At 38.0% G+C, this 24,236-nt stretch overlaps 1 protein-coding gene across 2 annotated transcripts in view; it reads left to right on the forward strand.

Moving 5' to 3' along the window:
* Positions 1 to 24,236, forward strand: part of LOC111149101 (potassium voltage-gated channel interacting protein 4) — a 1,200,286-nt gene that overhangs the window by 1,067,546 nt on the left and 108,504 nt on the right. For both annotated transcript variants that reach the window (XM_022506024.1, XM_022506025.1), the window contains one exon: positions 22,673 to 22,797. In XM_022506024.1, the coding sequence (XP_022361732.1) occupies positions 22,673 to 22,797 (125 nt within the window). The remainder of the gene's footprint in view (positions 1 to 22,672; positions 22,798 to 24,236) is intronic.

Genomic DNA, 24,236 nt, shown 5'->3' on the forward strand with positions numbered 1-24,236 from the left:
GCAAATAACAAAAGGAAAAAAATATTTCCTACAGAAAGGCCAAAACTCCTGCTGAGTTAGGGAGTGCTTGAATTTCTAGTCAGAGCACTAGAGAGTTTGAAGAGAACCTAGGAAGACTGGTCGCCTCACCTCACATCTGGCTTCCAGACAGACTCCTCTGTCATCACCAGCAAGCTGCTGCGCTTCATCAGGGAGACACCCATTCGGTGTCAGCCAGCTTTACAGAGCATTCTTCCTCATGCTGGGTCCAAATCAGCCTCCTTTTTAACTTCCAAGCATATTGGTCTTAGTTCAATGCTTGAGAGTGGAATCCGCAGCACCTGCTCCTTCCTCCACAGGACAGCTTTCCGTCTCCTCCCCCTCCTTCTCCTTCAGAGCAGGGAGGGCAAGTGGTTTATTCACCAAAGTCACTCCTCTTCATGGCAGTAAATTTAGAAAGCTTAAAAAAAAAGTTAAGAAATCACACACACACACGTACACACACACATACACACACACAGATCATACAACACACTCCTAATCCTGGTATTCTCCTCTACCTTGAAGTAACTACAAATAAGTAACATGTTTTTCCAACAATGTGTGTGCATTAATGATCACAACTATACTAAATTTTTATCCTTTTCTTACATGGCATACTTTCATATGCACTAACTTTGTTATTAAAAATGTAAATGGCACTTTTAATCGCAACATATTATTGCATTGTAAAGCGACAGTATACTGTATTTGACCACATTCCCTGGCTTCTGAATATTTACCTTTTCCCCCTTTTCCATTTTCATCCCATAATATAAATAGCACTGGGATAAACATTTCTGTGTATACGTCTGTGTATGCCTTTTAGATTATTTCTCTTCCAGATTTGGAATTATTGGATGAAAGCATTAAATTATGTGAATGCAAGCTTCCTCAAGTATTTTGGAAAATTATTTTTTGAGTTGGCCTTTTAAATATTTAAACACATCAAGTATATTACCTCTTGAGTTTTTTTGTTACATAGATTTAATATCCTCAATATTTGGAAATCATGCACATTTTATAGTCATTTGTTAAATGTAGACTTGAAATTATTTCTTTTGCTGTTTGTGCTTCAAATGAAAGCATTAAAAGAAGTAGCACATGGCCAAGAGTTTCTACATGAGACATTATTACAGCAGTCTTAAATTTTTGAAAATCAAACATATAACTCATCTTTAACAAAAGGAAAAATAACAAGTTTCAACATTTTAGGGTTCAAGCACACCTCTTAACTATGAGATTTGAGAGTGTCAGGTAAATATCAAATTCTAAGTTGCCCTGGAAAGATGTTGGGGAACAATAAACATAGCAGATCTATGCAGTGGCCTCTGGTAGAATGGGAGTAACAGACATGATTCAAATGTCTTCCTCCTGAGACTAAAATACCCCAACAAGAATGAGAAATGGGATAGGGATGGAGGCTGGGGACACCTGGGGTGTGAATTAAGAATTATCTTTTAAGTTTGGGCCTCTGTGCTCTGTGTAGCCTATTGCCCACAGTTCTTTGAGTGCCTGACCCTAGATGCAGATCAGAGCACAACCAGATATAGGAGCCTGGTCACCTTCACTCAGTCACACTCTCTGACTTTTTCAGATCACCCATTGGAAGCTGTCCACTTGCTGAAATTAAAAACAACAACAAAAATAACTTCTTTTTACTTTATGCTTCCCAACCACCATCTTACTGGCCACTAAATTCTGGTCTATTTTCTCTCTGAAATAGCTTTTATATTTACTACTGTCTTGTGTGATGGCACTTGCTCAGACCCTCATTATCCCTCCCAAGAACTACGAAAGAGGCAGATGGAGCCAGGGTGGGCTTTAATGTCATCCTGGCATGCGTTCAAATTCCTGCTGTGCTTCCTACTAACAACATGCTTGGAGTTATTTAATTAAATGATCTGGACGTTAAGTCTCCTTATTTGGTCATTTGTTCACTTTATTTTTTTGAGAAACCATGTGTTGTCCACCTGAATCTAGGCATTGGCTTTATAGTGGAGGATTAAGACATATTAGTTCACTGTCTTCATTGAGTTTATACAGGAAGAAAGGTGATAAACATGAAAACCAAGACAATCTTGGAAGGCGATGTGTATTATAAAGTAAGTCAACCTGTGGCAAAGTAATGGAAATTGAATGCAGGTGGAAAAGCTATTTTGTCTGGATGAGGGAAAGCATCATTCATGAGGTGACTTTTGAGACCCAAAAACAAGAGGAGGTCCATGGCATGAGATCTGGAGAGAAAGTTTTAAGGAAGAGGACACTGCAAGAGCAAAGGCTCTAAGGAGAGAAGGAACATAGCTTATTCATGGTACAAAAAGAACCATTGGGATCATCAGACAAATGGGTGGTTGTAGGATAAAACAAGATAATTCACACAAAGTATTTAGTACATGAAACATCATGAGTGTGAAAGTATGACAGGTTACTATCTCAGTTGAGAGTCCCAGTCAGCTTCTGGGGCAGGTGTATTATTTTCCCCATATAATGGCTGAGGAAACTGAGGCACAGAGAAGTTAGACAATTTTGCCAATTAATAGAGCTGGAATTGTGACTCTAGAACCTTCCATCTTCATCAGTTCATCAGGCTGAGCTGTACTGACCACCTCTGATATTGACTGAGGAAGCCCCTTTAGGGTGTATAATCGTAGTTCTGTTTCATACTTTGAATCACAAGTCTTCAAATTAGAAGGAAATGTGGGAAAGCTTTAGCTGTGACACTCTGCATGTGGGAAGGTAGGCCTTAATCCCCACTTCCCAATTGAGATAACTGTGTCCTGAAAAGGTTGTAATGATTTGTGCAGAATCTACAACTGAGAAGTTGGAATAAACCTACACCCAAAATTCTCCGTGTCCAATGATAACAAATGCACTTACCGAATGACTGCAAGATATAGGACTGTCATATCAATAGAAAAACTCTTACTGGAAAAATTCAAGGAGAGAGTGAAGGGGAATTTCTATCTAAGCAAAAGTTCATCTTATTTTAAACATTTTAAGCATTTAGCCTATTGTAACAACAACAACAATAGCCTATTTTAAGGAATATAGCCTATTTTATATGTGAGAAAACTGAGGTCTACAGAAAGGAAAGGATTTTCTCAAAATAGCAGGGCTATTTTAAAAATCTAGGATGAGAACTAGACTCCAGTTTAGTACTTTCCAACACTGAAATTCTGTGAGTTGGTATCAGTCAGCATTCTGGCAGGAAACACAAGGCACACTTAAATAGGGCTATCAGGGAGAGTTTAATGAAGGGATTGTTTGCAAAAATATGAGCAGAGATTCTAGACCCTACAAGGCTGGTGAAACACCCAAAGCTAGGGGAGCCTGGGTGCTCAGTGGGTTAAAGCCTTAAAGCCTCTGCCTTCAGCTCAGGTCATGATCCCAGGGTCCTGGAATCCAGCCCCACATCAGACTCTCTGCTCAGCAGGGAGCCTGCTTCCCCACTCCCTCTCTCTGCCTGCCTCTCTGCCTACTTGTGATCTTTGTCTGTCAGATAAATAAATAAAATCTTTTTTAAAAAACAAACAAACAACAAAACACCCAAAGCTAGTAGAAGTGAAGTTATTGTTACCAGAGAGGAAGAAAGCCATTGCTATACCTGTAACTATCAGAGAGGGTTTCACAATAGGGATACTGGCCCTTGGAAGAGGAAAGCAGCCACTACAACCCAACCTTCAGTCAGGAGGGATCCCCAAAATAAATACCATGACCTCTCTCTTCTTCCTCTCTGATCTGTTGGTTCTTCCCATTGGGCACAGCACAAGGAGTTGAGATAATATCCATAGAGGCCAGTCCTCCGGCCCTAGAACAGTATATAGAAGGATAGAGAGTGGCTCTGGGGGCAAACTGAAGATGTTTTCTGGCTTCTGTATATCTTGAAAGCCAGGGGTTGGAGATATACAGGACCAGTAACAATTCTCAGAGTCAGTCACGCTGCTCTTCTTGGAAGATTTGTTCCTAGTTCCAGGATAGGCTGACAACTGGCTTATAAATGTATGTTGATATTGAGTAGATAATTTTAGGATCAAGAAATTTAACTAGCTTTTTTATGAATGGCTTAGTATCAAGAAATTGCTAGTGGGACGCCTTTGTGGCTCAATTGGTTGAGCGGCTGCCTTCGGTTCAGGTCATGATTCCAGGTCCTGGGATTGAGTCTCACATTGGACTCCTTGCTTGGAGGGGAGCCTGCTTCTTCCTCTCCCTCTGCCTGCCGCTCTGCCTGCTTGTGTGCTCTCTCTTTCAAATGAATAAATAAAATGTTTTTTTTTTTTAAAGAAATTACTAGCTACTATACTCTAAGTGAGCATAAATACTTTTTCTTTAAAATACAAATGCTGTCAAGTCTGTCACTATATCTTTATGTCTCCTTATTAGATAACTGAGTAATTCTCTGTGTCTCTCTATGCCCCAACTATGTTTTTATAAAGTAATCATTTTCTCTATTTATTCAAAGGACATTATGGTGACCAAAAGATTACTTACTAGATAATAATCAGGAACTAATGCAAAAGATAAAATACTAAACACTTGATTTTATGTGTGTTTGCATTTATACACATATTTTTATTTCAATTTGTTTCATAATATCTTCCCAGTAAATCTGTGAACCCCATTCAATCAAAATAATTGATTCACTAAATGAAAGATTCATTCTAGTGGCTTTTGTTGTTGATTTGAGCAAACGCAGGAGAGCAAATGTGATGAAATAATTGTGGGGATAGAAGACTCCTAACCCAGCAGTATACTGTCTTGTATAATTGCAAAACATAATTTCCTAACTTTCACTTCAGATTTTTGGTATCAAATACAGCAAACATTTCAGTGTGTTTTGTTTTTCCTGGTAGCATATTGATCATAGAAAGTTTCAGAACTCTGTCTGGGAAGAGAAGTTTCAGCACTTGGCTGTTGGAAGATTTGTTTTCAAAAAGCGACTTAAACTGCTAATATTCTGCCAAATAAAAACACAATGGTAAACTCCAGGAAATTTTTTAAAATGTTTAACCTTCTGAGAATTACTTAACCTCATGCTAACTATTTAGTGACTTTAAGCAAAAATACTGACCTGGGCATATAGACAGGAAAATCTTTGGAGGAACAGAAGTGTAACTCATGAAGTTTTATGAACTTACTTTGCAAGCAGAGAACAAGGTCCTTTAAATTCATTATATATGTATGAGCCCTAAAAATGTTACATTCAAATACTCAGATGTTGTTTTTATTTATTTAACAAGCATCTAGTACTTAATATGTGGCTGATACAGTTCTAAGTGCTTTGCACAGTTTAACTCATTATATCTTAAAATAGCTCTATAAGATAGATTCCCTTTATTATTCCCATTTTACAGAATAGGAAAATAAGAACTGAGAATTGTATTATTAGTAAGAGGTGTAGAGGCTGGGGAAAAGGATGACCCAAAAATTGAGCTTCAAAATCTGTACTTCACCAGCTCTCCAGATGTTCAGTGTTTTTATTGGTTTTAGAGGTTTTTTCCACTTATCTGCTCAGCATAGAATAAGACTTATGCAGCCCAATTGTCCAGGGAGTTGGTGGTATCCCTTGGTTGAGTTATTTCCCCCTCCCTGGACCTCTGTGTCACCATCAACAAATAAGAAGCATGGACTGTGTCTCAAATTCTTTTTCCAAATCTAGGATTGCAGGAGCCAATGAAATGGCACCTCTTATTCCTGGCAATGAAAAATGGTAGATGTTTCAAAGTTAACAAAAAATTTCCTCCTTCTGCAGCACTTTGCTAACCATGGAAAGTAGAAAGTGGGAAAAGTTAGAATGTCAACAGTTAACTCAAATTGCATACCAGTCAGCGCTACCATTTACTTGCTGTAAACTATGTGTTAATTAACTAATTTGGATATTTGTCCCTGGAGTTTATATGGACTTTTATAGTTTTTAAAATTCTTTATCCTGATCGTCTCATTTAATCCTCATAAAACTCCTGAGAGAATGACAGATCATCAGGGTTATACTCTTCATTAAGAGTAAACTTAAAAATGGAGAGATTAAGTGGCTTATCCAAAGTCACATAAGTATTTAGTGACAAAGAGCATGTTGAGCATTTTTTTGTTTTCCTGGTCCATCACATATTTACCAAGAATCTTTGTTAAACCAGAATGAAGCTGAGTCTAAGAAAGACAGAGACTTTCACTCTGGAAAGCTCTGGAGAGCTTTCTGCCAGGAGAGCTCTCACCTGTTGGCAGGTTTAGTGGATTTCATTTCAACATGGCAGACATTTATAAAGCACTAATTATTTGAAAACTAATAGCTCCAGAACAGGGGAACACATAAATCACTTCCTCTGAAGGCTGACATTATACTGAAATAAACAAATATGTATAGGTATCACTCAGATATCTATACATCACAATGAATACAGGTAAATCCTGTGAAAGGCAATATGAGAAAAGAATGTTAGGAAGTTAAGGGTGATAACTCTGGGCCTAGCCTATTTGGTTTGAATTCTGGTTCTGTGACCAACTAACCAGATATAGAAAACTTAAATGAGTTGTTTACTCTTTCTGAACTCTAATTTCTTCATCCAAAAGGTGGAAATAATAATGGTGTATATTCCATAGACTGTCGCAAAGGAGTAAATAAGCATGTGAACTGATTACAGCAGTGGCCAATAAATGTTGACCACTGATGCTGTTATTCTATGAGGACAATGATGATCACAACGCGAGAAGGAATTGAATCCTATCTAAGCACATTTCACAAACAGGTAATATTTCTTCGAGGCCCTTTGGAGAAGAATCATTTCACTAGAAGGAGAAATAGCAGGAAGAAAGTTCTAGGTAGTTGAAAAGATGAAGCTTAAACAGTCAGGAGGAGTGAGAAGTGGGGAAGGGATGTCACCGGACGAGGTGAGGTGGGACTGGAGTCTGAAGGTTCGTACTACCAACACAAGGCTGGACCTTACTGATAAAAGGAGTCAGTGAGGAATCATCCAAGCCTCTTATTTATTTTTTATTTCAGCTTTATTGACTTATAATTGATACATAAAATTGTAAGACATTGAAAGTGTACAACGTGATGATTTGATACTTGTGTAGTTGTGAACAGACTCTCCACCCCCCACCACTTAATTAACATGTACATCACCTCACATATATGTCATTCTTGTTTGTCTGTTTTTGCTTTTGGATGGAACTCTCTTAGGAAATGTCAATTACATAATAAGTGTTATTAAATATAGTCACCATATTTTACATTGGATGCTCAAACACTACTCATCTTTCAGCTGAAAGTTTATACTCTCTGACCGAACTCTCCCTGCTTTCTTCACCGCCAAACTCTGCTGGAAACCACTTTTCTACTCTGTGTTTCTAAATTTTGGCTTTTTGTGTTTAAGATTTCACATATAAATGATATCATATAGTATTTGTCTTTTTCTGTCTGGCTTATCTCACTTAACATAATGCCCATGTGCTATTATTACAAATGGCAGGATTTCTCTATTTTCTCTGGCTGAATAATATCGTTGTATCTTTATACTACATCTTCTTTATCTTTTCAGCCATTGATGGGCACTCAGCTTGTTTCCATTTCTTGGATATTGTAAATAAAACTGCAATAAATATGGAGGTTCAGATATTGCTTCAATGTCCTGTTTAAATCTTATTTTTTTTTCTGATAGATACATAGAAGTGGGATTTCTGCATCAAAATGGAAGTGATTCTTTTTTGGGGGGGGTTTTCAAATGGTTAGAGCCAGCCAATAGTCAAGGGAGTTGAACACAAGTCGAGCTTTAGAAGGGTCGATAGTGAACTTGAATACAGGGGAAAAAACTGGCAAAGGATCAAGAGCAACATTTGAAGACAAGATACAAAGTATCAAAAACAACCAGCAAAAACTGGTTGGGTATTGGTTTCTATCAAGGAACCAACAAAGACTGAGAGTGAGAAAATGACTCAAAAACAAATTTTAAAAAGTCATAAAGCAAGTAAATTGTTGAGAGAGAAAAAAACAAGAGGGAAATCAGTTGGGAAACTGTTTAAAAAGTCTATGTGACACAATATCAACAGTTAACTTTTATGGAGAACAACATTATTCTAAGCCTAAGGAATTATTGCAAACATGTACTGCAAACCAGTGAGGAAGGCAAAGTTATAATCCTCACTTAGATGAGAGACTAAGCAAGGAAATTAAATCACTAACCCAAGATTTCCCAATTACTAACTGTTAAAACAGAGCTTTTATTAACAGCATAATGTGAGAGTTTAAAACTTCATCACTAGACTTCTCTGCTTACAAGATTAAAAAAAGGCCTAAATATAAGACGATAGTGATAGAAGATGATGCTCATGGATTGGAAGAATTAATATTGTTAAATGCCTATATTACCCAAAGTGATCTAGAGTTTCAATGTAATGCCTATCAAAATATCAACAGCATTTTTCACAAAACTGGAGCAAATAATCCTAAAATTTGTTTGGAACCAGAAAAGATCCTGAATAGCCAAGTAACCTTGAGACAAAGAAAAGCTGGAGTTATCACAGTTCCAGAATTTAAGATATACTACAAAGTTGTAGTAATCAAAACGGTATGGTACCAGCACAAAAGTAGACATTTAGATCAATGAAACAGAATAGAAACCCCAGAATAGAAAGCCTATGGCTGATGTCCTGACATCAGCCTTAGCAACATTTTCTAGATACGTCTCCTTAAGCAAAAGAAAAGCAAAAATAAACTACTAGGGTCACATCAAAATTAAAAAGCTTCTGCACAGTGAAGGAAGCCATCAACAACACAAAAAGCCAACTTACTGAATGGGAGAAGATATTTGCAAATGATATATCCAAAAAGGGGTTAATACCCGAAAGAACTTAACAACTCAACACCCTCCCCAAAAAACAAACAATCCAATTTAAAAATGGGCAGAGGACCAGAATAGACATTTGTCCAAAGAAGACAGACAGAGGACCAACAGACATGAAAAGATTCTTAACATCACTAATCATCAGGGAAATGCAAATCAAAACCACAAAGACATCACCTTCCACCTGTTAATCAAAAACCCAAGAAAGTACACGTGTTGGCAAGGGTATGGAGAAAAAGGAACTCTTCACACTATTGATGGGAATGTAAATTGGTACATTCACTGTGGAAAACAGTATGGAGATGCCTCAAAAAATTAAATATAAAAATACCATATGATCCAATAATTTCAGTAGTGGATATTTACTCAAAGGAAAAAAAAAACACACTAATTCAAAAAGATATATGCATCCCTATGTTGATTGCAGCATTATTTACAATAGCTAAATAAGGAAGCTATCTAAGAGTCCATTGATAGATGGATATATATATATATATATATATGCATATATATATGCATATATATATATATTCATAAAAAAGGATGAGATCCTGTCATTTGCAACAACATGGATGGACCTAAAGGGTATTATGCTAAGTGAAATAAGCTGGATAGAGAAAGACAAATACTATATATTTTAACTTGTGTGGAATCTATAACAAATACTAATTAAAAGGGAAATATGCACCCCAATATTTATAGTGGCATTATCTACAATAGCCAAGTTATGGAAACAGCACAAGTGTCCATCGACTAAAGAATAGATAAAAAAGAGGTGGCATGTGTGTGTGTGTGTGTGTGTAATGCAACCATTTAAAAGAATGAAATCTTGCCATTTGCAACAACATGGATAGAATTACGGACTGTTATGCTAAGCGAAATAAATCAGTCAGAGAAAGACAAATACCATATGATTTCACTCATATGTGGAATTTAAGAAATAAAGCAAACAATCATAGAAGAAAAAAGAGGGAGACAAACCAAGAAATAGACACTTAATTATAGAGAACAAACTGATGGTTACCAAAGGGGAAGAGGGGGAGGGATGGGTTAAAAGGGTGGTGGGGATTAAAGAGTGCACTTGTTGTGATGGGCACTGAGTGTTGTGTGGAAGTGGTGAATCACTATATTGTATACCCGAAACTAATATTACACTGTAAGTTAATGAACTGGAATTTATAAATATTTTTAAAAAACAAATGAATAAACAAACAAACAAAAAAGCAGAATCAGACTTGTAAATATAGAGAACAAATTGATGATTGCCAAAGTGGAGGGCAGGGAGAGGATGGGCAAAATGGGACCAGGGGAACAGGGGACACAGGCTTCCAGTTATGAAATTATGGAATGAATAGGTCACAGAAATAAAAGACACGGTGTAGGGAATATAGTCAATGATATTGTAATAGCATTGTTATGGTGAGAAAAGGTAGCTACACTTTTCAGGTGAGCACAGTGTAATGTAAAACTTTGTCAAATCACTGTGCTCTACCCATGAAACTAATGTAATACTGTGTGTTTACTATACTCAAATTAAAAAAATTAATAAAAATTAGTGGTGGGAGGGAGAGGATAGATTTGGAAGAAAGGGTGAAGATAAAACTGGACACATTGAGAAACAATTTGTAGTACAGAATTAAGATAGAAAAGGGACAAAGCGATTCTACCAAAAAGATAATGGTGGCATTAAAGCAAGATAAGGAGCAGAGAAGGTCATGAAAGTAGGTTAAGATGATAGTTTTATTTTAGATAAGTTGGCTTAAAGTGTCTGAAGGACACAAGCCATTCTTGAAACAAGCTTTGTTGTTAACTGGTGTATCTTTTTTTCCCAGCTTACTTATACGATGAAATCTTTGCCTCACACATGGTTTTTCTACTGTTTTTTTTTATTGTTAATTTGCCCAGAGGGGTAGAATGAAAACTACTTCAGTTACAGAGAAATTTAGATAAACAAAATCCTCCTCTATTTTTTCTTTTACTAATAATTTTAGATTGGTCACTCGTGCAGTTTCTAAAAGGAGTCATAAATAACTATTTTCCATTAGCATTGAGCTATGAAATAATATTTGGGCTAAACATGAATCCAGCCAATTCCGGTTTCTGCTGGTTTCCTTTAAAAACTGAAATGGGAGCCTAACATTTCAAGCAGACTCAATTTTACACTCCATGAGGTCTGTAAAATACAGAGCATTGCTACCTTATCTGCTTAGATTGCAGGATAAAGTTTAACTTTTGTACTTTCACATTGCCTTCTTGCCAGGGGATATAGAGCAGCAAGTGTGAGAGGCACAAGTTCTTTACAGAAACATTGACCCATCTTTGTTCCCAAGCTTCCAGGAAAAAAAAAAAAAGAGAGAGAGAGAGAAGAAGAAGAAGAAGAAGAAGAAAAACAAAAACACAGGTTCTGGGGATAAGCAGGCAGAGAAACTTATTCACCTTTCAGAAAAGATTTTGAGACTTTGGGTAGAAAAACAATTCCATGGTACATTGTAGTGTTCTCTGAATCTGCCTGAAGGTAGGCATATTATCCAGGGAGTGTTCCTGGAGGTAATACAATCACATTTAATTTATCTCAGTGACAGTGCAAAAATCAATGGCTACTTTAGGTGAGCAGATGTTGGAAGGGTCAGTAGCAAAATCATCATCATAATAGCAGAGAGCATGCAGGTAGATTCCTAGGATGAACCATATGCTATGCAAAGCCTTTACATTCATTATTCCATTTATTCTGTGGTTATCATTCATTCAATAAGAGATAGAATTACTTTTCTCTGTTGGCATTTACTCCCTTAGTGATATCATTAAATTTCAGGGTCTTACGTATGATTTATATGACAATGACTCTGCCATTTATATCTTTAGCCCAGATCATGATTCTCAACTCCAGACCCATATATCCATCCGTTCAGCTGACAACTCCACTTAGACGTCCAATTAGTGACTCTTCCACTAGAATTAAGGTCTATGTGAGCAAAGATTTTGTTGTTGTTGTTGTTCATTCTAGTGTCCACAGTGCCTTGAACAGTGCCTGGCTTATAATAGGCACTCAATAAATAATTGAATGAATGAATGAATGAATGAGTGAATGAATGATGAACTGTCCCTAGAATCCAGAACCATGGTAGGCATTGGTGGTAACAAGATAACTGAGATAGCTCTCTTGTCTCCAGATGTTCACATCATAGAAGAAATGACATTCAATCAGGTCAATGATATATAGAGCAATCAGAGCAGAAAATAGACAACTATGCATGCTGGATGGAAGTCTGAGGAGACTTGTCCTCTGCAAAGCCCTGTCCTCACTGAGATAAGCCTCAAAGAGAATAAATGTAGAAGGAGATGGTGCAAACAAAAGGATTAAAGTTGACAATGCAGGCTTTTTTCAGAGAGTATCAAACTGTCCAAGATATGATGTCATACAGTGTGTGGGAGGAAATGATAGGCGGTAAAACCAGATTATTGTTTCAAATTCCATTCCAAAAAATGGTCCTTATTCCTTTGCCCACACCAAAGTAGAAGAGTATAAAAGATCTGTTTTAAATGCTTTTTAACCATTATTTCATTTCAACCTCTCAACAAGCCTTTGTAGTAAGCCCTATTATTATCCCCCTTTATGGATGAAGAAACTGAGGCATAGAGAGATTAAGTTCCTTGCCCAAATTCACAGAGCTAAGGAGAGTCAGCAAATGGATTCAAATTCAAGAAGTTTAATAACAGAGCCCTCAACCCTAAAGATTCTAGAACAAAGCCTCACTAGTAAGTGTGCAATAGTTATTAATAATCATAATTGCTGCCCTTTATTAATCACTGTATGTCAGCTTATAATTCAAACAATTTCTCAAAACAACTTTATGAAATTGTTATGAGTATTATTCCCAGTTTATAGATTTTAAAATTGAGGCTTAGGGAAGTCAAACACATCATCCAGTATCAGAATTGAGAAACAGATCCAGGAGAAAAAAATTCAGTTGGAACAACTGAATAATTTGCTAGAATGAGGGCTCCCAGGCACTTCTCTTCTTATTGTAAGAGTGGCATTTGTTGTCACTATAATTAATACTAATATTACTACAAATAACAAAAATATTATGATTGTTCACTGTGTCCAAATCACATGTACCTGCTCATTTTATGTCCAGAGTCATTCTATATTATATCAGGTTTAATTTTATGCTCATCTTCATGGCATTGGACATCCAGCAGAACTAAGTCACAGAGAATCATGCTAACTTATTCTAGTCACAGGTAAATGCCCAACTGACATTTATGCTAAGCAATCTGGTTTTCTCTGAAGCAAGAAACTAGCTGAAACCTACAAAAAATGTAACAAAACCTAGATTACTGCTCGGTTTTCCTGGTGCTCTGTTTTTAATATAGACATGACAGGGATGCCTTGCTGGCTCAGTTGGAAGAGCGTCTGACTCTTGATCTTGGGGTCATGAGTTTGAGCCCCACACTGAGAGTAGAGATTACTTAAATAAATAAACTTTAAATATGGCCATGACAGGTAAATATTTTGTGCAAAATATTTACTGGCATCCCTGATATTAGCCCCAAAATATCCCCCAATATGACACCAAAAATTTATTACAAAACTTACCCAAACTCTTCTTAATTCCTTACATAATTGATTCCAGCTCTTTACTGGCTACTCTTTACTGTCTAAAGCAACACATAGACCAGTAACATCTTGTGAATCAAACATTAGACTTTATGTAAGTAAAATTTCTATCCATCTGGTTAATATTTGTTAATGAATGTTACCTAGGCTTATTGTGGTAATCATTATGCAAAATATGCAAAAATTGAATCATTATGTCATATAGCTAAAACTAGTATAATGTTATGTATCAGTTATATCTAAATAAATAAACAATGAATTGTACAACTTCCATGTTTAATCTTTTACAATAGGCTTTAAATTAACTTTTTAAAAATGCATCACCTGCATATTAACTTCTGAAACAAAGTAAAGAGAACAAAGCTTGTTCCTAATGACCTGGATCAAAAGTTGGCCATTGACTACTTTGTTATTATTATTTGCTATAAAATACTCATGTGCCTTTTCAACTTTATTTTCCCTCCTCCCTTCTCATGCAATCAGCTGTCACTTCTAGACTTTAGAGTCAGTACATTTAGGATTAGGTCATCACTCATAGCTTCTATGTCCTTTGTAAGTTACATTTATTCCAACCCTGATTCCCTCAACCATAAAAGCAGGGTGGGAATATTTGCACGTAGAGTAATCATGAGGTTTATCTATAATAATGAAAGGGAAAATAATTTTGTTTGCTACAAGGTGCCAATTGTCAAATGTTAGGTTTTATTACTGTGACTCATGGGCTTCTTTTAGTTTGTAACCCTTCTTTCCCAGCCCCAACTGCTTCCAAAGTGGAGTGAGAAGCTTATTAAAATTGCAGGTATGGTAAGCAGGGGGACACTCTGATTGAGATAGGACATTGTGACATGCATTTGGCAAAGCATCATACTAGGAGCCAAGGAGAGCCTGGTCTGGGCCCAGATCTGCTGCTGCTGTGTGCCATGGCCTTTGGCTTACAACCGCTAGTGTGAAGGCTTTATATCTGAATATAAATTTACAAGGTGAAGGGGCTGGATTCAAAGCCACATTCAATTCTAGGGTAACTCTCTTTTCTGTGTAGAGACCTTTTGCTACTAAATTCCTAATTCTTTGGTGGGTGTATGATTTCCAGATAAGTGGAACACTATCCTCCTTTCTCTTCTATGGTAGGCAGAACAACAGAATAGTTAATGATGTGAATCCTAGAACCAGAGTATCCAGAGTTCATATTCATACTGTGGGCCTGCTATTGTGTGACCATGGACAAATTACTTCATCTCTTTGAGCCAGTGTCTTCATCTGTAGAACATGATTTAGGGTCCATAGTGTGCTGATGGGGATGAGTTAATAGAAATAAAGCACTTACACAGCAAATACTATAAAAAGTGATTTGTTATTATTATTTGATTTTAAAGACAAACTAAAGAAAGTCTATCAAACTTGAAGAGAGACTCTTTTGTTAGGGCATTTTTAGTTTAGTTAGCTATCACAGCTATCTTTCTTTATCTTTCTCCTTTTAAAAATTTTTTTCTTTGATTGTATTCCCTCTCAGCTGTTGACTTTCCTGACTAGAGTATCAATCTTTTGGGTCTATCTTGATATGTAAGTTCAATCATAATCCTTGTCTCCTTCTTACCAAACCCCAGCATTTCTGTTGTAGATTTTCTCTCTGTGTATAATGACTTGTAATATAACTTTTATGTTGCTCATTTATCAAAAAGCAGGTAAGAACCTACCAGCTATGAAGTAATAGCTCCTATCATAAGGAGTCACACATGACTTGCTCTGGTAATAATACGGCTAACACTAATAACGAGCATTCCAATTAGGTGATTATATTTTAAAATCTAAGCTTACTTGTAGAGTTATTATTTATGTTTATAAATAAGGTAGGGGCAATTCATTCATGAGTGCTATGAGAGAGAGCTTCATCAATCTTCCTCTGAGTAGTTATATTTTCTAAGTGATTGAATCCAGTCATGAAATTGCAAAGTAATTCAAGTTCTCTTTGAATGGAAATTTCAATATCATTGCCAACAATCACCTCTAACAGAAGATGTTCAAAATAACTGGCCGTTTTCAAAATACGTTCCATTTTTCCATGTGATCTATGAATATTAAATGGGATACAGTATTAATTAATAAAGGGTTTTTTTGGTCCCAACATACTTTCAGGACCAGAACTGAAGACACACATATCTGATTAAGAAAAATCAGGCGGTTCCAGCTATTCAGGGTGGTCTGGGATGTGCTAGTCTCCTGCAGTGTTTTGGATGGATTGATTGCTTTCTACCCGTGGGCTGTGCTTCATCAGCTTGGAGTTAATTGCTCGTGTACTCTCCATGTGCACCTGAAAATAGCTCCTGGTGGGTGGAGAGGTGAATGGCTGTGCACACAGCAAGAGTCAGAAGAGTTCCCCCAGGCCTTCGGATTCTTGAGATAAAGTGTTTAAAGTTGGCAAAGTTTAAACAGTTGCTTATAGTGCTTGTCCTGGGTTTGAACTCTCCACTGAGAGAAGTCAAATGAACAGAAAATAGACAGGTTTGTGTCATTTCCCAGCAAACCCACTGATCAGCGGTGTGAACCTAAGCAAATTCTTTAATCCTGAAAATCAATGTCCTCGACTGATTATAACGCCAGCCCCTCTAGGAACAGTGAGGGTTGGAACCAAGGAATGGAATGCTCTGAGTGTATGGCATTCTCTCAATGCCTGTACAAGTTTTCAAAGTAGGAAGAAAGAGAGGAAAGAAATTGCCTTGGTACCATGTACAACCGCTCTTGAAATCGTCACCTGGACAGCTTGGTCTTTGTCCTGCTGGGTCAGATGTGAACATTAACCAAACGGTAGCATCCTCTCCTTATTCTAGACATTCTCATGAATAGTCTTCAATGTATATAGTCAAGAATCTTCCAGTGGGGTTTAGTGTAAATCTAAAATCTAGAACAATATTCATCAAACCGTCCTCCAATACCTGCCACTGGACCAAGCTTCTAAAATCAGATGCAGCCTATTATTAGGAGGGAATCATCCTCATCATGATTTTATTGCCACACTGATAAAGTCACTATTAAGCCAATTTAATAAAGCATAAACATTAGGATTAAAGATACAAAGGGTATTTTTATAAATGAGATAAAGCAATATAAGTCAAGCTGGCTGAGTCTTTGGCTAGGCAAATCAATTTCAGCTCAAATAGAATTTTAAAGGCATAGTGTTTATGATATTTTATAATGAAAAATGGATACGCTATGTAAAGAAGGGTCATGCTGTATTGCGAAATAGACCTCCTGTAGATACATCTATTATGTCTGGGAGGCTTATGGTAGGCATTCATTGATTTCATATGTTTTCACTGAGCACATTTAGTGTGCCAAACTAGCACACTACTGTCGGACTGATGTAATCAGTGGTCTGATCGGTCCTAGGTGGAAAGAGGCAGCAGACTCCTGTGTACCCAGCCTGGCTTCTAAACCAAATTTCCAAGGAGAGGGACATTATTTATAAAGTGGTTTTATTTCAGCATCACAGGCCTTGTGTACAAACACTTGCTTTAGGAAGGCAGACCTCACACTCATATTTGTTTATAAAGCAAGATGTTCTGTAGTTATATTCTGGAGGGTATGGTTTGACCTTGGATAGAGTCAAATTGGCATAATTATAAGTGGGGCTATAATAAACTTCTGCTGTAGAAGAGAAGTTGTAAGAAAGAGGAGAAAGATGCCTATTTTTAAAACTCATTCTGTTGTTCTCAGGTGACTTGAACTCCAATTTCTAGCCCAAACTGTGTCACGGCCTGAGGTGACTATTTACTGAGCCGTAGGACAACCTTGGCCCTGAGAGAGTTAAATCTAAGAAACAAATAACAAAAAGAGACAGCTGGGAAGCTCAAGGGTGTCTAGGTTTGGGAATTAGTTGTCTGATTAAAATTAAATCTGTTAGAAGATACATGAATTAAAATGCTATTTGTATTCAGCTTGTCTCAGGATGCAAACGCAGCACTGAATTAGCAGCTCAGCAAGATGCCGGCGGAGTCAACTCTAGGGATGAGGCCTAGAGATGATTCAGGTGGCCAGGGTCCCACCTGGTTCTGGTTTTAATCTTAGACACACACTTCTCAGTGCTAAAATGTATAAAAACACACAGTCTTTTTGTTTTGTTTTTGTTTTAGTTTTTCCAGCTCTGAGATAGCATCCCTTCTGCACCTTGTTCTATTTGTTTCTAAATCAGCACAGCATGCACTGCTACCACGGTGATCTCTCCCAGGCACGCAGGCACGGTTCCCCTGAGGCACGGGGGTTCAGCGACAGCCTAAAATCTATTTTCCTCCTAGGATTTTGGATATATATATATGTATTACCATCTCTTAAAATAGCGTATTGACTGAGCTCTTACTCTTTGGTGTTAAAAAACGAGGGATCAAATCCCAGCTCTGTCCCTTACTTGCTATGTGACCTTGAGTAGATTATTTAAGCTCTGTGAGTCCCAGTTATTCCTTATAAAATAAGGGCAATAATGGGTTTCTCACAACATTTTTGTCAGTATTAGAAAGAGATAATACCCAGCCACACTTAGAGCAAAAGCTCTCCATACAATGGTGATTTTTATTAACAATCTCATCAGAATGCTTAAAAAATTGTACTTTAGGATGATGAAGACACCCGTGTGCCTCCTTGCTAACTAGCCCTTTGACCTTGAACAAGTTACTTAGACTTTCCAAACCTCCATTTTCTCAACCCTAAAATGGGGATGAAAATCCCTCTCTTGAATTGTGTTGTAAAGATTAAATGGTATAAGGGGCTTGCCCACTGTCCAAAGTTCACTGGCAAACTGTGAGCAACAAGACTCGCTTTTATGAGTGTTGTGTGTTATTTGAATATAGGTGGATGTATCTATTTACTAGGGCTACCATAACAAAATGCCACTGGCTAGATGGCTTGAACAGCAAATTTATTTTCTCACAGTTCTGGAAGCCCCAAATCAAGATGGATTGGTTTCTATTGACCTCTCTCCCATTGGTTTATGATGGCTGCTTTCTTGCTATGCTTATACATGGCCTTTCCTCTCTGTGTGTGTATCCTTGGTGTCGCTCTCTCTTCTTATAAAGATAACAGTTATATTGGATTAGGACAATTATATTGGATAACATCATTTAATGTTAATTAACTCCTTAAAAGCTGTATACAGCCATACTGGAGGTTAAGCCCTCAACATACAAATTTTAAGGTGGTACAATTCCACCCATAATGGTGCCAGAAGTCAGATTGTAGGAGATTAAGGAGGAAGCAGGAGATAGAAAATGGACCCAGTGGATCTAGTCAACTTTTCTGAGACATTTGAAAATGCAGAAAAGGAGAGGAGATTCAATATGTTATTTTTAACATTCTCATTTCTGTTGGTGTTGAGACAAAATGTGGCAAAGTAGAGAGAACATAAGGCTTGGCATCAGAGACTTGGGTGTGAATCCCTGTCTCTGTCTTTCTCCTGTGTGACATCTGGTCACTCCTATCTTCACCTCAATAAGATTGATTATCACATGTGTAAAGAAAAAGACAATTATACCTCATTGTGGAATTACTGTGAAGACTGGAATTATATCAGTAGAGCACCTAGCCTATCTCCCAGCATACAGTAAGGGCTCAATAAATGTTAAGCACTGTATTAAAATCCCCCCAGAGAGCACCTGGGTGGCTCAGTCAGTTACATGTCTGCCTTTGGCTGAGGTCATGCTCTCAGGGTCATGGAATGGAACCTCACACTCAGGCTCCCTGCTCAGGAGGGAGTCTGCTTCTCCCTCTGCCCCTCCATCTCCCCATGCTCTCTCTCTCTCTCTCAAATAAATAAATACATTAACAATCTTTAAAATAAAATCCCCCTAAATGCGTGCTCCTGAAAGGTGGCTGAGTCAACTCGTGAATTTCAATCCTGTGCAGAATCATGCTGTGCTCTCCAGAGTTTGCCTCCAGGAATCAGTCTTGATTGGGTTCGGTGGTATTGCTTTTTTTAATGTCTGCTGGTGATTGCTGATGATTTCAGGTTTTTAGAGCCTGTCAGCCTCCTAGAAATAGAAACGGCCCTTTGGCAGGTAGGAGTCATTAGGAAGTAAGGTACTAGTCAACTGGAAAAACAAGAGTCCTCAGGTAGATGCTTCAAGTGTGGTGCTTTGAGTATTGCTCATGATGCTCATCCCATCACAGTCTTAATTCAATTACACTGACCCTCTGGGTCCAGGTCTTTTGTCTCAGACTCAGCCTCAGCAAGTCTGTGACAGCTAGTGGAAGAAAGTGTGTTGGTGCTGTGGTTCAGAATGCTGTGTGGTTACAGAGGCAAGGAGTGAATGTGCTGTTTTGTTTCTTTCCAGTGGAAGGGTCACTGGGTCTAGAGAAGGTTGTGCTATGATTGAAAGACTACTCAGAAAATCTGATTAAAATTTCCTCTGTTTTGCTTTTGCTGTGTTTCTCAGAACAAGGCATGGAGAATGTGAATCCAAAGAAAGCATTTAAGGTCCACCAATGATCCACAAACCTCAATTTGAGAAATAAGTTTCTAGAGGACAACTAAGGTTCAAGGGGTTCCTTGCTCCTTTAGTAGCAACATCATTTGTTTACTGATTCATCCATCCATTCATTCATTCATACACCAAAAAATTCTTTTTTTAATAAAGATTTTTTTTATTTATTTATATGACATAGAGAGAGAGATCATAAGTAGTCAGAGAGGAAGGCAGGGGGTGGGGGAGCAGACTCCCTGCTGGGCAGAGAGCTTGATGTGGGGCTTAATCCCAGGACCTTGAGATCATGACCTGAGCTGAAGGCAGAGGCTTAACCCACTTAGCCACCCAGGTGCCCCACACCAAATAATTCTTGAGTGACTGGGGTTCCAGACTCTGTTAGGTCCAGAGGATATATCTATATCTATATCGATATCTATATCGATATAGATATAGATATATATCAACAAGACTTTGCCTGTGTCTTCAAGGAACTCACAATGGAGAAGGCAGGCATGAACAGGTCATAAAGTTATGTTTTGCATACTTCATGAGAGGTAGGTAGTGTGTGAGAACTCTGTCCAGGGAGCTACCAGTTCTGCACAGTGGAGCAATCTGGAAAGGCTTCAGAGAGGAGGCAGTAATATTTAAATTAGATCATAAGAGATATATACATTTCAACAGGTAGAAAAAAGAGAGAGGAATATTTTAAGCTGAGGGAATTATACTGTAATCAACTCAAAAGAAACTTATGTGAAAATATTTTTCAAGAAAGCAGAGTCTTTTTATCTGGTATTATCTATTTACATCAGGTCTGTTCCAGAGCATTTATTTCTGCCTTAGCAACTACAATAACAACAGCACAGTCCAATTCATTGGATCAAGAGCAATTTTAGGGAGCACCTCCTTTCTAAGCTCAGGACTTATTGAGTACAATCAACCCATTTTACTCAAATGTTCCAGTGAATGAAGGAGAAAATTGAAGGAGCCTCATTTGGGCTTTTTTGATTTTCCCCATAAAGTCCAACCAGAGGTCAATTTGTGAATGCGTAGTTGCCATTTCCCCAGCTACCCGTAGGCCTCTACACATCCTTCAGGTGCATATCTCGCTTACTTTCGCATCAATTTTATGCTTGTCAGCTTGAGTTTATTCTTGGCCTTCTCATCTTCTCATGTCCCTTTTATTATTCTTATCCATCCATCACTATCCTGCAGTTTTCCATCTTGCTGTTCCAAAATAAACTATTATTATATGAAAAATACAAAACAAATCTCTGCTTTTAACCTCTTCCCCATTTTGACAAACACAACCCTTCCAAGCACCTGTTTCATTGCCATTATTGGTCTTTTGTAAACTTGAAGGCAGTCATTAGGACATCCCTGGATTAGGGTTCTGCAGAAACTTTTTAACTCCTGCTCTGTGAGAACTCTGGCCCATCACTGCACTTAGTGGGACAGGGCAGGAAGTAGATACAGGTGTTAGTGAAAGGTAGCCCTGAGTATCAGAATGATGTGACTTTTGGCAACTGTATTTCCAATTGATACATGAGACATGGCATTGGTATGCCCTGGGTGCAGAGATGATGAGAAAAAGCTCTTCTGAGACTCATGTATCTGAGTTAGAAATCTGTATCTAAGAGGAAGGAGTATAATGGAAATTAGCAAACCATGGCTTCAGGGCTGGGCCTGGATGCTTCTATTTCTGGCGAGTTCCTTAACCAAGGTGTGGATTGGCTGATGGCAAGAAGAATTTCTTAGGCCTCCACTGGGCCCCACTGCAAAAAAAAAAAAGCTGAAATTAATAAAGGATGCTATATTTTGAGACCTGAGCAGCCAGATCCTAATACATTCCAACAAGCTCCCAGCTGTGCTTTATAGAACCCCAGAGCAAATACGTAGAGACCACCAGATGAGGGGAGAAAGAGTTCCTTGGACAAACACCCTATGAGGTCAATTGGGTTAAACAAAGTTACGCAGAATTGTTTGTTGCAAATCCTCTGGAAACCTTTAATTTCTAGTTTTGGTCCCAAACTATGTTAGCATTTCCCAAATTTATATGGATATCAAATTCTTTTCACATAGAGCACATTTGAGAAATTAAAGTGTAAATATGACTCACAAAGGAAAGTACAATGTTTTAGAATTTATCTGTAGCTATAGACACTCTTTGCTGCAGAGTAGGTTCTAGCCAGAAATGTCCCCAGGCCCAGTCCATCCAGAGCGTCCCCGTGAAGACTGGGTTTATGCCAGTCAAATCAGCTACTGATTACTCACTTCAACACCTGACCTAGCTGCTTTATTTGTAGGCCCAGGCCAAATATTTGATTTCAGTGGACTCCTCAGAGAGTATTAGCAGAGTCCTACCTCCTAGTTGTGTGATACACAGGGTAGTACTAATTGTCATTAAACTGCAGTTCCATTTTTCTAACTCATACTTGGTATATGTACACCAATTCCAGGTTTTAAGGTTATTCATGATTTTGTGCACTCTTCAAACTGCATTTTTAAAATGCTAATTTTATAATATCTAGTGATTAGAGTTTGTGGGAGGAAAAGATTATGTGGAATTGTCTTCGCTTAGTTATGTAAACTCTGGGAAATGTAAAGACTGCTTAAGGTGGTATCAGATTCCTTCCTCTGGAAAAATCACCAATATCCAGTAAACGTTTCATTGCTTTCCTGTTGTTGTGTATAAGCATCAGTGACCTGTGGCTGCTCTTAAGCCTCTTTTTGGTTCTTCTCCACAGACAGCGTGGAAGATGAACTGGAGATGGCCACCGTCCGGCATCGGCCTGAGGCTCTGGAGCTTCTGGAAGCCCAGAGCAAATTTACGAAGAAGGAACTCCAGATTCTTTACAGAGGATTTAAGAATGTAAGAACTTCCTTTTTGACTTTACCTTCACGCTGTTCTCATCAGAACATTGAGAAGTGAGAGGGAAGAAGGGAAAATAGATGGTTCTGTGAGGGCCCCATCATATGCACATTTCATATGGATCTTTCCTACATGTGGATATCATCGATATCCATTTAGACTTTGAGTGCCTTTGGCACACCAGTGCTCATACAATGTGGGTGTACGTTAAACAATGATAAGTACAGAAAAAAGGCATACTCAATTTTGTTCTTTGTATGTATTGTTTGGTTGGTTTTGGCTATAATGACATTGTTTCAGTAAGCTTCAATTCTTTCTTCATTACTGAACAATAGTCTTATGTTTGACTTGTATCTTGACTATAGATTAAGGCCCATCAAAGAACACCACTCCTAGCATTGGAGAAAAGTCACTCTAAGTTTCTAAAGAAAACATGCTACCAATGACTCTAAACACAAGTGATTGAGGTAGATAGTCCTTACATCTAGTCTTTGTAAACCAGGTGAACCTATGATTCTCCTTCCTGAGTGAATCATCTTCAAAAGGAGTGATAGTTCGTGCATACCAGAGGATGAGGGTGAGAGACAACCATGGTTCAGACAATTGATCAGGGACACACTCTTCGTATGTGTTTAGTATTAAGCTAGATTTTGTAGGTTATTCAAAAGCCAGAGAAGATATTCAAGGAGCTTCTGGCCTATATAGGGACAGACTTGTCATGAATTTATTTGAAAACAATTCATCCCTGGGGCGCCTGGCTGGCTCAGTACGTAGAGCATGTGACTAAATCTCAGGGCTGTGAGTTCAAGCCCCATGTTGGGCATGGTGCCTACTTTAAAAAAAAAAGGCATTTCATCCTTAAAAGTGTCACATGATTGTGCATCAAATGGCATACATAGGCCTATATGTATTATGTTCTTACACATTTGTAAACCTGGTAGCTACACTAACAGTGCCCCTTGTGATCCAAAATAAATTGCACTGATTCCTAAAATCTTTCCCCCTCGTTCCATGATCTGTAGACTCTATAGTGTTCAAAGAGTTCTGCTAATCCCAGCCTCTTCAAATCTGACCATCTCAACTGCTACCTTGTTGCAACCTCACGCAGACCAAATGAGAAACTCTGCCTCTTCCATGGGGATCCACACAAAAGTTTACTCAGAGAATACCTAACACTAGTTGACTTTTCAGAATATTTTTATAGGGTTCCAACGTGCATATTGCACACCACCTCCCACCATCTCTTTGACTCCATGGGGTCTTTCCACCCCATTTCTGCTCTCACCAGTCTCCTGGCCTGGACTTTCTAAATTTTTCTCTCCCTATTACTACTCTGAAAACCTGGTACTCTGCTAATACCCAGGCCTTGGTGGGGGTAGACTGGGTGGAGAGAAGGGAGATGTCATGGAGATGGACACTTGCCCCACACAAACAGGATT

Source organism: Enhydra lutris, unplaced genomic scaffold (genome assembly GCF_002288905.1).
Source record: "Enhydra lutris kenyoni isolate GAN:26980312 unplaced genomic scaffold, ASM228890v2 scaffoldscaffold21, whole genome shotgun sequence".
Classification (NCBI taxonomy): domain Eukaryota; kingdom Metazoa; phylum Chordata; class Mammalia; order Carnivora; family Mustelidae; genus Enhydra; species Enhydra lutris.